This window comes from Ochlerotatus camptorhynchus, unplaced genomic scaffold (assembly GCF_037179485.1).
Source record: "Ochlerotatus camptorhynchus isolate MF236.1 unplaced genomic scaffold, CSIRO-AGI_Acam_v1.1 ptg000257l, whole genome shotgun sequence".
Taxonomy (NCBI): Eukaryota; Metazoa; Arthropoda; class Insecta; order Diptera; family Culicidae; genus Ochlerotatus; species Ochlerotatus camptorhynchus.
The window spans coordinates 2,149,242-2,165,663 of record NW_027040747.1 but is presented as its reverse complement, the minus strand read 5'-3'; the positions used below and the strand labels follow the sequence as shown (position 1 = coordinate 2,165,663).

The 16,422-nt window shown below is 40.1% G+C and overlaps 1 protein-coding gene across 1 annotated transcript in view; it reads right to left on the bottom strand.

Annotated features, from left to right (window-relative positions):
* The window catches only part of Hyccin (hyccin), a 105,401-nt gene that overhangs the window by 43,117 nt on the left and 45,862 nt on the right, over positions 1-16,422 (bottom strand). Inside the window, exons 4-5 of the mRNA XM_065226668.1 lie at positions 15,294-15,819; positions 15,112-15,228 (exon numbers count right to left, since the gene is read on the bottom strand). Of these exons, the coding sequence (XP_065082740.1) occupies positions 15,112-15,228; positions 15,294-15,819 (643 nt within the window). The remainder of the gene's footprint in view (positions 1-15,111; positions 15,229-15,293; positions 15,820-16,422) is intronic.

Below are 16,422 nucleotides of genomic sequence, written 5' to 3'. Positions count from 1 at the left end.
CATCTTCGTCGAGTAGGGAAAGACTTTCCCTATCCGATGGTTAATGCTGGTCTGCGTGGGCGTGCCTTGAGTTCCTAGAAATCATCGATAGAAGTCATTGTTTACCAAATGTTATGCCCTAATTCCAGGTCTATCTAGATATGTAAGAGCAAGATCTGAAAGACCGTTAGAACACGTGCACTTCGATGTTTGTGGACCGATTATGCCAAAAGCTTGGGATTGTTCTCGATACATCGTCTTTTTTACAGTGCTGCAAAACATCAATATCAATACCTACAAAATGCTGAATTTCACTAGCCACCTAATGTCATTATCAGTTAGTATCTCAATATCATTCGCCTCAATGTCAGTGCGTAAATTTCATTGACATCGTAAAAGGGCCACTGATTTTCAAAGTTCTGCCTCAAATGATTCTTATATACGCCAGCTAATCAAGTACCGATCTTTAGAAATATCAAAGCCATACCGCCTGATATCATGCCTTCTACGAATATGAGTGTCGGAAGTGAAATTCAATGCTAGACCAATATGTTACGTCAATTGACATTGTTAACAGCACGCAGCACTGCTCTTTCGTTGATGATTTCACGCACTTCGCAGTAATTTTCACAACAAAAAAGCAGTCAGCCACCGAGTCTCGAAGCTTACCGTGGATCAGGGCACAGAATACTGCTCAATGGACCAAGCACGGTTCTATATCGAGAACCCAGATAGAACCAACTGTTGCTTACACGTTAATCGAGAAAGTTCGTATGATGCTGATCGAGTCCAAGGCACCGAAACGTATGTGGACTGAAGCTGCACTAGCTGGGGTCTATCTCATGAACCGAAGTCCGACCAATGCTGTTCCGGCAGGCTTGACAAAAGCTCCATCAAGAGTCATCAATAAGCTGAGCTCCAGCATATTTTGATGATGATATGGAGCTATACTTGATGCTCAAGCTGGGCTCTTGCCTACCCGCATCGCTGAGAGGGATGCGGAGTTCGTTCTCGGGTGTACATCGACTCTGCCTACCGAGCAGAAATTTTAACTTCGTGATGCGCGAGCAGTAAACTTGGAGCTTCGTGATGTATTCGTAGAGAGCTTGGCTCTTGATGGCTTTTCCCAGTGCGCATGAATGAGTGATTTTGTGTTGTATTCGAGAAAGAAGTGCACAACCAAGAAATTTAAAAAAATGGAACGTATGCATAACGTATTAAGTGGCAATTGTATTCGTAGGATAACTGTGTATATTCTCGGTAAACGCCCCTATTTTAGGCAAATCACAATAGCTCTCGTGTTTGTAAACTAAACCACGATTTCGGCATTTCAACTGTCTCGTATAGCGGATCATCTCTTGTGTTGAAAACTAAAATCGCAATTGAGATTCAAGAGATATTGGGCTATGCCGGGAATACATACATAGAGTCGTAGATACAAAAATTCTACGCGTTTCTATCATGTATGAGTTGCACATTGCAAACTTAATGCTATGCTGAATTTTGAGGTAGAGTAAATGCATTTTTTACCCAGCTGATTATTTAAAATGTTAATCGATGAAAGCGTGATAATTATACTACCTATAATTATCACACGTTCATTGAATAACGTTTCAATTAACATTGATTTAAATTTCTTTTCAAATTGAAGTTGTGTTTTGTTTTAATTTTTTTCTCACAAGATTTACACTTTAATTCACCATCTACTGAATCTCCTAACTTGTTGAAGAACAGAGCCATGCCAAAATTTGATTTGCGTTTCTGCGACATCAACAACGACATGCGACAACGGTACACCAAAAATTGAAATAGGCGGAACAACCAAACGTAAACAATTGTTTTTAACACAAATTCCTCGAAAATCAAAACACATCCAAACAATCTAATACCATCATCTGATAGAGCAAACTTCCTTTATCGAATGTAAATTTTAGTTTACGTGGTAGTGTTTAAAACCATTGCTTACGTTGGGTTGTTCAGCCTATTTCAATTATTGGTCCAGAAAGATTTCCGAGCACTGAGGCAAATAGACTTAAGAATTTCATAAGACTCGACTTATGAACGACAAATATGAATTTCATAAGTGCGACTTATGAAAGATTTTCATCTAACATAACGTAGCTCTTATACGCCTTTAGCCATTCCATTTTCTTAAGCGTTGAAAGACGAGTGGTCAACACACGATCTTTGTAATCTCAACGTCCATGGTTCTGTTCCAGTCTGCTCCGATTTATTATATTTTTGTCAACATTATTTTTCATAAGGCAAATCAATGAAATTCATACTGATTTCTTGTGGCTAAAAATTCATAAGTGATTCTTACGGAATTCTTACGTTCTTTTGCCTGTGTGTGTGTGCAGCGAGAGTAGCGAATTGAATGAATGAACATGTTAAAAGGCAACAGGAGAATACGAAAACACCACCAAGGGATAATCCATAATCGTAGTAATTAGTACTTTTACTAGTTTCGTCAGAAATATAATTTCGTATATCCACTCATAAAGCACTTAGCGGAAAAAACGACCAAAGATTTTTGAGACTGAGTTTGAGTAACCCAAAAAGTGGTCCCCAAGTTTTAAAAACATCAATCTCTTAAAATGTTACGTTATCTGGGAATGGTCCTATAGTCCATTGAATATATTGTTGTGTTGTTGTGTATCATAATATTGAATGGAAGAACCGTGCACCAATCAAAGGCCGTGCGTGCTCTCTCCGAAAGTATAACGAAGCTCACCGTTTCACCGAGTCCATCCCGAAGTTCAAAATGTTGTTTGGTGAGCAGAGCCGATGTAAATCATTCCTCACCCAAGAACGACCCCGCATCGCTCATCGTGATGCGTGTTTGTGGAAGTCCAGCTTGAGCATCAATCTGAGCTCGAGCTCTTTTGCGCTCTTTGGATTTGACATCATTGCTCTTTATATGTGAGGGATGAAATAGCTCACGATAAATGAGCATCTATACGGCATAATCTGAGTTTGAGGAGTTTAGGCAAGCCTGTGTTTCGGAACGCAAAACTCCTATCGAGGTGTGGATGATATGACGAAGCTCAGAGTGTTTGGCATGGGTTCCCACTCAGCAGCGGAAAAAGCTAGATTCGAAGTGTCAATTGTCACTAATTTTCGGCTGCGAACCTAATTGGTACAGGGTGTGGAATAGGAAGACCCAGAGCTTGTTTGTAGCACGAGACGAAAAATTTGACGAAGACTTCAAATACTGCTCTCCCTTCGTGCTTTGAACGTAGATCAAGTTCCGTTGAAACTTCTACGAGGTCTTGCAAACGGGAGCGCCCGTTCTGCAGTAAGTCTAGATGATCCAACTACGTTCGATGAGATCTCCCAACGAGCTGACAAGACATGCTGGCTGAAAGCTTTGAACGATGAACTGGATTCCTTGCACTCCAATAACGTTTGGCGACTTTGTGAAGCGTCCTGAGGGAATCAAGCCGGATATTTCGAGTCAAAGATGACGAATTTGGCGTCGCCTCCCCGCTACGAAGCTCACTTGGTCGCTAAAGGATTCCAACAGAAGGCTGACGCGGACGTATGCTCCAGTAAAGGGTGTCCACGATGAAATTGCCACACACAAAATTGATTCGCAAAATTCGAGTTTTCATCCGATTGCCATCAAATTTTCAGGGATTGAGAAATAACTATTAAACTTCATTTTACCATTTTACTCGTATTTTATTTACAGTCCATACGCAAATGCCCGCACCTTGGCCTTAACCCCGGCCATAAGGTTCTGCACAACCTGTGAATCAACCGTTTTTTGCATGTAAACCCATACTTTCTTCAGTTCCTCGACTGTCTTCACTACCTTAGGTCGTTTAAGAAGGTGCTGCTTCATAATCGCCCAGTACTTCTCGATGGGGCGGAGCTCCGGAGTGTTGGGAGGGTTGAACATTTTCGGCACGAAATTGACCTTATTGTCCGCATACCACTTCAGCACGTCCTTGGAGTAGTGGCATGAGGCCAAATCCGGCCAGAAGATTGTTGGGACGTTGTGGGCCTTCAGGAGAGGAAGCAGCCGCTTCTGGAGTCACTCTTTTATGTACACCTGTCCGTTCATCGTGTCCTGGGTCACGAAAGGTGCACTCCGCTTCCCGCACGTGCAGATGGCTTGCCAAACCAGGAATTTCTTCGCAAATTTGGACATCTTCTGAGTGCGGACATGCTCCGGAACGCTGAACTTATCCTTGGCCGTGAAAAACAGGTTGCCGGGGATCTGTTTGAAGTCGGCCTTCACATATGTTTCGTCGTCCATGATGCAGCATTCAACTTTCGTCAGCATGTTGAGGTACAACTTCCTGGCACGGGTTTTGGCGGACTTGTTCTGCTTCTCGTCGCGATTAGGGGCCTTTTGTACCTTGAACGTTCGAAGCCCAGCCTTAGTTTTGACCTTGTGGACAAAACTTCGGCTTAGGTGCAGCTTCTTAGCCACATCCCTAACGTAGGCGTTCGGATTTCGGTTGAAGGCCCCAACTACGCGGTTGTGATTTTTGGTGTTGTACGGAATACTTTTTCCTTCACTTCTGGGCTTCCGATCGGTGGTCAACCGTTCCTCGAACCGCTTAATCACTCGCGACACCGTGGAATTCGCGATTCCCAACGTTTTAGCGATAGAACGATGCGAGAGATCCTTGTTCTCGTGATGAATGCGCAAGATTTTATCACGCACGAGCTGTTCTTTCGACTCCATTTCCGCGAGTTTTGATCACAGGACTTTAAAACAATTTCATAGTGTGGCAATTTCATCGTGGACACCCTTTAGCAAAGCTGAGCACCATAAGGACAGCACTTATGGCTTCACTCTTGGCGGGACTCTTATTATAACATTGACTCTGACTTTTACTTATTCGTATGGAGACAAACGTAGCTCACTCAGCGCATAAGTAACCTACGCTTATAGAAATGTCTCCATACGAATGAGTAAAGGTGACTCACCCTCTGAGTAAGATTCGTTTTCAGTGTACCTAGCTAGTCAGCGGTGCCATTATCGGCACAATTTAAGTGTGTACGGCGTTTAAATGTTGTAAGCTTTTAGCCGATAAAACCGGAAAAATTGTATATTATGGGTTGTGACAATATTGCATGATACCGACGCATTATCCATCTGGGCCAATTTGAAAAAAAAACACAATTAATTTAAAGCAAACAATACGTAGCCAAATTGTGCCGCTCAACTGAATAGGCCTTGTTTGTCTGAACATCTTTGCTGGTAGCGTCTAACAGTATGTCGAGTTTCCTTCGTCTAGGATTGGGCGATCTTGGATCGATATTTGAGAGATCGATCTTTCTGAACTCTATTTTCGATGTTTAGGATCGATTCTTTATTTATTAAAAAAATCGTAAAAATCGATCGTTCGATCTTCAAAGAAGCAAACCAATGTAATCTTTTAATGAACATACCCTTAAATTTATCATCAGCATAGTCGCTGCTAATGTTGTATAAAATAGGACTGAGTATATACATTTTATACATAATATGTTGTTCTTTTATTATTACGCATTACACACTTAATTTTTTTCGCCGAGATTCCAACAGCCGATTAGTTCTGCAATTTATTTTGCTGAGATTCAGTAAAACAATTGCCGAGACTCAGCTAACAAATATCATTTTGCTGAGATATCAGCTAACAAACAGATATTTTGCAGATATATCAGCAAAAATAAATGCCGAGGTAATCGGCTGTTGGAGATTTTACCGAGCTAGATTAAGTGTGTATGGCAGTTAGGTTGACAACAGGGTTACTTTGATTGATTTCGCATAAAAAGATGTTTTATGGGATAATTTATTTTGTATTTGTTAGTAGCAAGAAGAGTTTGTAAAGTTTGTGTTTCACTCATCAAACCTGACAATTTCACTCATTCTTGATTTTTCGCGAACAGCGATCCAAGCATCGCTGATTATTACTCTTTGAAAGCTAAATTGGCAAGATTTATGTGAGCAACACATTCCTTATAATCTCTTATTGTAGCCTACTAATACAAAATATTATTTAAAGACTTCTAAATCAATTCTTCTGATAAATAACCAAATCTCTCGAAAAGTACGAGTAAATGAAAATTGAAACATGTTACTTTTGATATTGAATTTCAATTATCAAAATATACCGTAATGACTCGAAATCCAGACACTTAGCTCATAAATCCGAACACTTTTAAAAGTTTATTATCACTGTCTACTACGCTCAAAAAAACACGTAAATGTGTGTTTTGTATCGATCTGAATCACACATATTAATTATCTTGCAAAGTAGCCGTCATACTTAATTATAATTAAATGTCCTGGTTAACTGACCGTACAGTATTCGGTTCATTATGGTAATTTAGCATTATGAAGAAAAGATCGATTATTTTGTACCGATTAAATCGATGGATCGATTCTAGTGCCGTAAATAAAATCGATCCTTTTACTAAAGGTCGCCCAATCCTACCTTCGTCACATCCGCAGACGAACTGACACAAAACATATTTACTAGTACGCTCTTTTATAATCTCGCGCAATCGGTTCGTCCCTCTGTTCTCTCGATAGTCATAGCAAGCGAGCAGTTAACCGTTAAGTCAACCAAAATGAGTTCAACTGGAGTATTGAAAATAAGCTACACGCTAACTTGAAAGTACCCATTAATGGTTGAAAAAGACCCATTTTGAAGAAAAGTGGCTTAACTCATTAAATGAGTAAATTTTTTACCCATTAATGAGTATCTGTTACCCATTAATGAGTAATTGTTAATCATTAATGGGTAACAGATACTCATTAATGGGTAAAATTGTTTAATCATTAATGAGTTAAGCCACTTTTCTTCAAAATGGGTCTTTTTTTACTCATTAATGGGTACTTTCAAGTTAGCGTGTACATCATAACAGCAAATCAGTGCCAATATTTCAAAGGGGCGTAATAGCTTTTGTAAACAATGACTTTAGCTGTCGATTTCTCGCATCTTAAAGCTTACTCCTTTAAATGCTAGATGGTAGAGGAAACATTCCTCTACCTATTGGTGTCATTATTTTTCATGAGTGAGCTTTTATTCGCGAGAAATCGACGGCTAAAGCCATTGTTTACAAATGCAATTACGCCGCTTTGAAATGTTGGCACTGAAATATTGATTTCAATTTGATCTCCAGCTTTGCTCGGGATGCTTCTCACGTTGAAAGATTTGAGTTCAAATCTCACCCGGACTAGTCACGAATGACCTCAAATGTGTTGAACAAAAAAATTAGATAATAATCGTCAGTTCAATTTTCAACAAGACGTTAACAACAGAACTTGAAGTTAAGTTGCTTTCATTTAAAAAAAAATGAAAGCATAATGTGTTATCAGATTTATTTCACGACAATTAAAATCAAAATGAGTTTTGATTATGATAGCAACAGCAAACTTTAATATGGATTTGCTTTCATTTTGTTAACCGACTTTGCTCGCATTGTTTTACTTAAAACATGCCCAAAGGCCTTTATGAAAGCTTTGCAATCATTTTTCCGTGAGTTTATCACTTATAGAATTCTTTCTGAATTCCTGAGGAGTTTTACCAGACACTTGCAGAGCCGTACTCAGCGCCACTCTCCCTGGCTCTTTAACTTTTACGATGCCCTCACCATAAAGGTATTCTTAGTTATTCAACCCAGGAATGATAGGTGCATCACGACTTTTCAAAATTTTGAGCAGGGTAAGGTCTTTATGTTTAATATTTCAGGTTTGTAAAACAGAGTCTTCCCAGAAGTTTAGGGACCTTCCTAGAAGTCAAGAGCAATCGGTAAATAAGAGAACATCATTTTAGGGCGACCTCGGCGTAGTAGTTAGCATCGGAGTTCAAATCGGATGATCGGAATGACCTATGAGCGTTAAAGAAAGAACTTCTTGAAAGTAAAAGGAAGGTTTAAGAATTTCAAGGAGCTCCATAGATCTTTAAGAAGCATCGTAGAACTTTCGAAAACATTGTAGACATTCTTTGAACTGTGTAGAAGATCACCTCCCTTAGCCCAGTTGGTAAAGGCACAGCTACAAAGCAAGATCATGCTGGAAGAAGTGGCTGAGTTCGATTCCCGGTCCGGTCTAGGAATTTCAATCTCAACTTCACTGGGCATTGAGTACGATTGTACTTGCTACACAATTATACTAATGCAAAAATTGTACAAACATCGAAAGCTCTCAATTAATAACTGTGGAAGTACATCGAGAACACTAAGTTGAGAGCACGCTATAAGCTAATATGCCATAAGCAAAAAGATTGAAATGCGAAGAAGAAGAAGTTTAGGTCAGGAAACTTGCTACAAGTGTAACAAATCTTATAGAAATTCGACTAACTTTATAAAAGCTCAGCAAACTTCATAGAACTTCAGAGAATTTTATAGAACTTCAGCAAGTTTTGTATAAGTTCAGAGAACTTTGTAGAACCTACAAAGTTATAAAATATCAGTATCGCTGAAACACCCACCAAACGAAATCTTAGGTGCATCTCTTTCGTTTGAAGCTAGATTCAAAATGTTATGAAAAATACGAAAAAAAAATTAAACTGGTTGTAGACACCCCGATAGAACATTTCCATACTAGTCCCAAACGAAAGTGGTGAACCTAAACTTTCGTTTGGTGGGTGTTTCAGCGATTCTGATTTTGACGTAGGATTACGTCTTTCGGCAACATATTGGGGGTGCAATTTCCAAAAAAACAAAATCGACCACATTACGCAAAGAGGTCAGGTTTTGACCACATATAACTCTGACCAAACCAAACGATTGGAAATTTATCTACCAATCTGCTAAATTGAACACTTTATTAATTTTCAATAGGTCACTATTGAAAAATACACAAATGTCCAACTGTTGCAATGGTAATCAAAATTAGCACCGATTGCCTACAAAAAGCGCGTTCCCTAACACAGATTTACAAATCGCATTCAATCCTGTCTCACTGAACGGTGCTCATTCAATATCACCGTGTGTGGTGGTGTCCGGTCGTCGATGACAGCAGCAGCAGTGCTTTCGGCGTGTGGCGTTGAACATTGTTCTCCCGTACACAACGAAAGGCAGCCTGCAAGCAGCGAGCCGCAGAGCCCACATGAGCATGAATAGAAGGAGGAAGAAGCCGCACCGCTTTGGATCGAAATCAGTTTCTTCGTGAGTCGCTGTGGGTCATCTATGCCAAGCGCGTCACCTTTGCTCCAAACAACCTACAGCCCGCCAGCCTCATCCGTGTTGAACACCCTAATAGCTCAGCATTACTCAACCATCACGGCAAAACGGTCCTTTTCAGGACCACCATATAAATTATAAAGAGTCTTTTTTAGACATCTTCAAGCTGAACATTGCATTAGGTCCTAAGTAACATTGATCGATTCTCTTCGTTGACTTTCTCTTTCGTTAATAACTTGACATTTGTGATTGTTGTAATAGATGCTAGATAAAAGCTTCTTTAATCGATCAGTGTGCTGAAAATACCTGGGAATGTCATTACATGGCCGTGGGGATACAAAGACGAAGAGAATCTGTCAATGTTACTTAAGACCTAACGCAAAGTTCAGCTTGACTTGACTTATTGATGTTTAGTTTTAGTACTTTTCATGTTTAGTTTAGGCAGGGTTGCTTCCACTCACTTGCTATAAAAAAATGTTTTTCGGAATCATGCAATCATTAGACGATAAAATGATATGTTTTACTTGTAAGTAACGAGAAGAGGGTTTAAAGAATGTGTTTGACTCATAAAATCTGTCAATTTTGCTTTCAGAGCGTCACAATAAGCGATCTTATGATTCGTGAGCGTTCACTCAGAGTGAGCACTCACGAGTCGTAAAATCGCTGATTGTGACGCACTGAATGCAATATTGACAGATTTTATGTGTCAAACACATACTTCACGTCCTCATCTTGTAACTTACAAGATCTAATTAACACGATACCATCTCATGATTTCATAATTCTGAAAAACATTTTTTTATAGCAAGTGAGTGAAAGTAACCCTGAGTTTAGGTTACATCATTGGGGCCAATAAAGCCTGTTGATGTTTAGTTATAAATAAATAAATGAATATGATTCATGTCATCAATCGAATGTCAGTTCCCATATGTTAAAATCGGACATACCATATATTTTTAAGGCAACATTGGGGGTCCAATTTCAGAATCCAAAGTCGGTCGCGGCATGAAAGTGATTTTGATCCAGAGAAGATGGATTTTAATTCTGAGCACACAAAACCGATAGGAAATTTTTCTACGAATCTGCTTAAATGAACACTAAGTTAAATGCAGAGTTGTAACAGGTTGTATTGGCTATGGGAAAAACAACAACAAACGCATCGAGAAACGTTAATTCTAGCGAGTTATTTACTAAAGAGAAAATCGACGAAGAGAATCGATCATCGTGTTTACGCGTTATGCATGCTCACTGTCGACTTTATAGATTTTTAATAGGTCACTATTGACAATTGCACAAATGTCCAACTGTAGCAATGGGGATCAAAATTCACACCAATTGCCTGCAAACAGCGCTTTCCCTAAAACAGATTTCAAAATCGAATTCGATCCTGTCTCCCTGAACGCTGCTTATTCAATCACCGTGTATGGTGGTGTCCGATCGGTCGTCAGCAGCAGCAGCAGCAGTAGTTCTTTCGGGAGGTGGCGTTATACATTGAACACAACGAAAGGCTGCCCGCAAGCAGCGAGCTGCAGCCCACATTAGCGTCCATTCACTGAAGAAGGAGGAAGAAGCCTCACCCCAACTGGTCGGGATCCATAACCGGGAGTCGCTGTGGACCATCTATCCCAAGCGCTTCACCCTCGTTCCAAACAACTTACAGCTCGCCAGCCTCATCCGTGTTGAACACCCTAAATAGCTCAGCATTACTCAACCATCACGACAAAACGGTCCTTCACAGGACCATTATAAATTTGATAAAGAATTTTTTGAACATTTTTCAAGGTCATCAATTGGATGTCAGTTCCCATATGTTAACATCAAACATACCATATATTGTTAAGGCAACATTGGCACTGCAATTTTAGAATCTAAAGTCGGTCGCGGCATGAAAATGGTCTGATTTTGATCCAGAAATGATGGATTTTAATTCTGAATACGCAAATCGATAGGAATTTTTTCTACAAATCCTGTGAAAAGCGATTTCCCTATCACAGATTTCAAAATTGAATTCCATCCGGTCTCAACAAACGCTGTTCATTCAATCACCGCGTGTGGTGAGTGGTGGTGTTCTCCAGTAAACAACGAAAAGCTCCCCGCAAGCAGCTAGCTGTAAAGGCTGCCCTCAAACACTGATCGGATTCAGTTGCTCGTCGTGATTCTGTGATTTTTTTCCCCTAATACATATTTCATTTCCGCATTTCCCCATCGCTATCATCTCCAAGAACATCGAGGACAAATTTCTACAGCATTGTTCTAAACCGGCTTCCAAGCTTCCAACCCATCGGTCCTTTTCTGGACCACAAATAACTGATAAAAGAGTTAACTAAAGAGTAAGAACTTGAATCCAAGACATATCGTCCAGGATTGGCTTGTACTAAATGTATGGAGACCTCCATACACAACAATAGGCTTCTAACGCTGCTAACGTACCGCAACAATAGGGTTGTTTCCCCTACTATACTTTTGCTGTGACATCAAAACTACCTTTCGTAATCCTACGTCAAATCTACGGTCGTGTCTTGGATACAACCTCTGATTTTTTAGGTTCAAGGAACTTCGTAGGAGTTCAGCCAAAATTGTAGAAGCTCAGTGAACTTCGTAGACGTTCAGGAAATTTAGCCGAAAGTCCAGGGAGTATTGTAGAAATTCAGCATACTTCTTAGAACTTCAGGGTTTGCTTTGGAAATTTGGGAGCTTAGTTTTGCTCAGATGATCGTAGAAAAGGTTTTGAGATCTTGATCGAAATGAAAGAACTTAAAAAAAAAAATTATGGAATTTGGAAGTTGAATGCGAATGGTAGAAAGTTTTCAAGAAGTAAACATAAGGGAACTTTGTAAATGTTCAAGGGACTTTAGAGCAATTTATCCACCTTTCACTCCCCGATCTTCACAATTTGCTTAGTATGGTGCTGGACACTTGTTCCTAATCTTTCAAGGATTTTAGAACAACAACAAAAACCATTAACATTCCTCAAAATATTTCGTATGCATTTCTGCTTATTTTTTTCTCTTTTTTTTTCTTTGATTTGTTTTCCGTCCTGAGCACCAATGCTACCGACGCCAGGGAGGCAGCTCCCACACCTGGACCCTACCTATCGACCCATCAACTCATGAACCGAAGGAAGGCGTGATCAGAGATGTTATGCCTCAGAACATCCCGGCGGCGCCGACTGGGATTGAACCAAGGCCTGCTGGGGTGAGAGGTAATCACGCTTACCACTACACCATCGGCACCGCTTATTTTTTCTCATAATCCCGAATAAATTCTCCTAAAACATATCACGACATTTGAGAGCTTGTTTATAAAATTTTCATTCAGTTTAGCATTAAATTCCTCAACAATTGTTTCAAAATTAAAAATAGGAATTTCTTAAATTTTTTAACAACTCCTTTAGAATTATTATCGTGGAGGTAGCATATTTGACGCAGGTCCAAACTTTTATACTATGACCGCACTCAGGCAAGTATTTCACGAAAAAGCGCCAAATAATCAATCACTAGTGTTTTATTAACACTCAACGCCGGCGCCGGTGGTGTAGTGGTAAGCGTGACTGCTTTCTAACACCCCGATGGGTCTGGGTTCAATACCAGCCGAGGTCGGTGGGATTTTTCTGAGGCATAAAAATCTCTGGTCACGTCTTCCTTCGGAAGGGAAGTAAAGCCGTTGGTCCCGGCCCATGTGTGTTGTGAATGGGTGCGATATCCTACGCAGGTGTGGAAGCTGCCTTCCTGCACATTCTGTTGCCGTCAATGGATGGCAATCGATGTCCGTCGGTGATTGGCACTAGATTGCGGAACAGAGACCGACGTTAAATAAAAGAAAGAAAGATTAACACTCAACCTTTTACATTTGCCACGAAAAACTGTTTGTGGGTAGCCTTTTTTGGCCAATATATGAGCGAAAGAAAAATTTGCTTCTTTCAAGTGCGTCAAAATGTGTCTGCCTTAACAAAGAAGCTAAGAAGTTGGTTGGTCAGTTTTTATCGGTTTTCGTGTAAAAAGTCAATTTTTAGTAGTGAAATCGTGTTTAACCGGAAGAACGATGTTCCGTTACTATCAATGCAATTTTGGCATGCTTTTGCAAGGTTAAATTAAATGTGATGTTTGCGTCAAATTAGGCTCATAAGTGTTCCTTATTATTTTCAGTCCATCATATAGAATCCGAAAGGATGACAAATCAACAGAAAATCGATTAGTAGCTGTATAAGAACTGTTGTTTATCATGATCCAATTCCTAAAAGATGTTTTATTTCTTCAGACAGTCAGGCAAGTCTATCCCATTCACTGAAGGGTCGAAAGGTCGAAAGGAACCTGAATCGATAATGACCCTATGTCCTCACCTCGAAGTGTCTAGATGTGTGCTGATTCAACTTTCTTGACAACGCATTTTGGCGAGTCAATAGAAAGAACTGATTTGATTAAATAGTACTTTCATAGACAATGAAAATCTTATGACATATACTCGAATTGCTTTGCTTTGTAGATACATCTATGTCTACGACATAGTCTAAATCTGTTACGAAAAGGTCAAACTCATTAAGTAAATATTATGATGTTATGCACCCGCTACGTATTTAACGAGATCTTCAACAATCACTTATTATTGATTGAATATATAACATTTTTATAGTGCGTCAAATTAGGAACATGTTGCGTCATATTAGGCACATAGGAAAATTAGGAACACGACGTACGATATGAAAAGTAATTTTCCAATATTTTTTACTTAGTTCGTTAAGTTTTATACTGTTGGCCTATTCTTAAATATTTCAAATAATGACACGAAGAGTTTCAAAGAAATTCACCGCGTATTGCTTTTTAAATAAACATTGAATTCACGGTACACGTAGATTGGTGGAATGTTTAAGTTAGCACTACGAACGAGAATCCAAAAGAACGATTCGAACTTTTTTCAGTCAATGAAGAAATTCTGGGAGAATTTTCTGGTTTATTCTATGACCCCAAGAGTATAATGATAAGATTGTTTTAACTTAATATGTACAAAGGATTAGAATTCCCCACAGATAGAAGTATTCATTTAACATAACTATTTCTACAAACTAGAAGCAAAAAACGTGGCTCAAACTACCTTTTACAGACGCTGTTTGAGTTGGAAATGGAACTCTTTCCAAGCTTTCCGTGGAAAGATAATTGATTGAGTACCTGGTTTGGCTAAAAATCAAATCATTACCCTTTCAGTTACAGTTCTAATAAGCTTTCACATATTACAAATACATGGATTACCCCTGAACTACTAACACGAACCTGACATTTCCCCTCAACGGAGATTCTATTTCGTCACTCCATGCACGTAGTTCCACCAGAAATAGTGCTGATTAGAAACGTTAACGGAAAAAAATTGGTGCCAGAACGCATAAAAAATTAACTCGTGTAGGTCAGAAGATTGCTCAACACAAATACCACGCAACAAGGACGCGAAAGGAAAGTATACTCGCGTGTGAAAAATAATCATGAACTGAAACTGAAAAAGGAAATAAGGGGGAAAAAATCGTGTGTTTCAGCAGCGTGATTCCATATGTAACAGGCAGGAGGGGTGAATTATATTTTTTGGGGCCAGTAGGTACGTGTAATGTGTGTACATGTGAGGTAATCGGTGATTAGTGGTGAATCTTAGTGAGACACGTGTGAAAAAGGTGTGGGGTGGAGATTATAACAGATACACACACACACACACACACGCGCGCGTGCACACGCACGCTATCCCACACCACAACGGATGTGATGCGGTACGTTACTGAATCTGGTAGCGGTGCGTGGTGTTTGAAGGATGGTGACGGTGGTGATGCTGGATGGGTGGGCGATCAAACCGATCACAGTCATATATATATATGTACGTTCGAGAGGTTTGGATTTTTTGTTCCAGCTGTCAGAGACTCTCGAATCTTTTGCTTGTCGGCGGGTGACAGAATGAATGCATAAAGCCAAATGCGGACGTAAAAAGATGGCCACACAGTGAAAGCCTGAAATGCGATGCACGTACCTGGAAGCTTCTTCGTTCGGAACGAAGCGTTGGTGATCATCGACTTCGATACCGTCACCGTGGCGGTTGCCGGAGTTAGTGCCACACTGATACCCATCGGACCGTCGCTCGGTTGACCTACAAATGGGTGGAAATGTTGTAGGAATAATTGGTTGAGGGGGAATTCGGCAGATTCCGCTTACCAGAAGGATTCGCATGAAGCGAATTCCGGATTGCATTCGTTACTAATATCACCTCCGGTAGCATCTCGTAACAGGCCCGGTTGTGTAAATCGTTCACCGCCTCGATGGCCGCCGAAGCGAATTCGTTGAACATGGCAAAGTAGTTGGCGTGCGCGAGTTCGACCAGAAACTGCGAACTAACCGCTATCCGGGGAATCGGCTTCTGCACGCTGGAAAGCGAGGATTGATTCGGCGAATTGCCCGCCGACTGCGGTGACGTCGGATCGGTACCGTAGGACGGACGGTGCATGTGACCGACCTTCGGGAAGCCTTGGTTGACCAACAGCGAGGTGGTCCTGCACAGGTGGTACAGGGCGGGTTTGTGGATCTGATTCAGCTGCTGGTTGTAGGTGAACAGCAGCGCGGTCATCACCTTCAGTCGGTTCTGCGCGTTGATGGATTCGATCGACGGAAGCGGACCCCAGCTGATTTCCTTGTTGCTATTCTCCTCCCAGCGGCGCAGGTCACTGGGGTGCAGGGTTTTTTCCTGTGCGGGGAAATGGAAGTAGAAACGGTGTTAGCGATTTCGAATTAATGAAGGGGAGATGACGGTTTCGGACAATAACTCCTAAATAACCTATTGTCGGACGTTAGAGGGATAAACTAAATATTTGTGCACTCATTTTTTTGCATGAGGATGCATCCCGTTTCAAAGCATCGTTTGGTCAAAATTGAGCACTCAAGGACAGATCAGATCCCCCTGACGATAATAGGCAAAGGTATTGCAGAACCACAATGGATTAATCTTCAGTTACAAATAAATTTATATAAAATATTTTTTTTTTTTTTTTGGTTTTGGAACATGCATATTTCCTAAAAAAAATAATTTAAACTAGTTCTGGACTTAAAAGCGATCATACTTCAAGAAATTTTCAAGAATCTGGACTTTGACTATATGTTTTTAGTATTACTTCTACGTGAAGTCAACGATTTACATAGTTGAAGATGCTAATTTCAAATAACAGACTGTAGTGGTAATTTTTATACGATAGATGGAGTAGATGAAAGCATAGAGTTGATAGTTCCGTTAGAGTGGCAGTGTGAAGATTGTATATAGATATTAGAATAGCGAACTAGGACAACTTTTAAG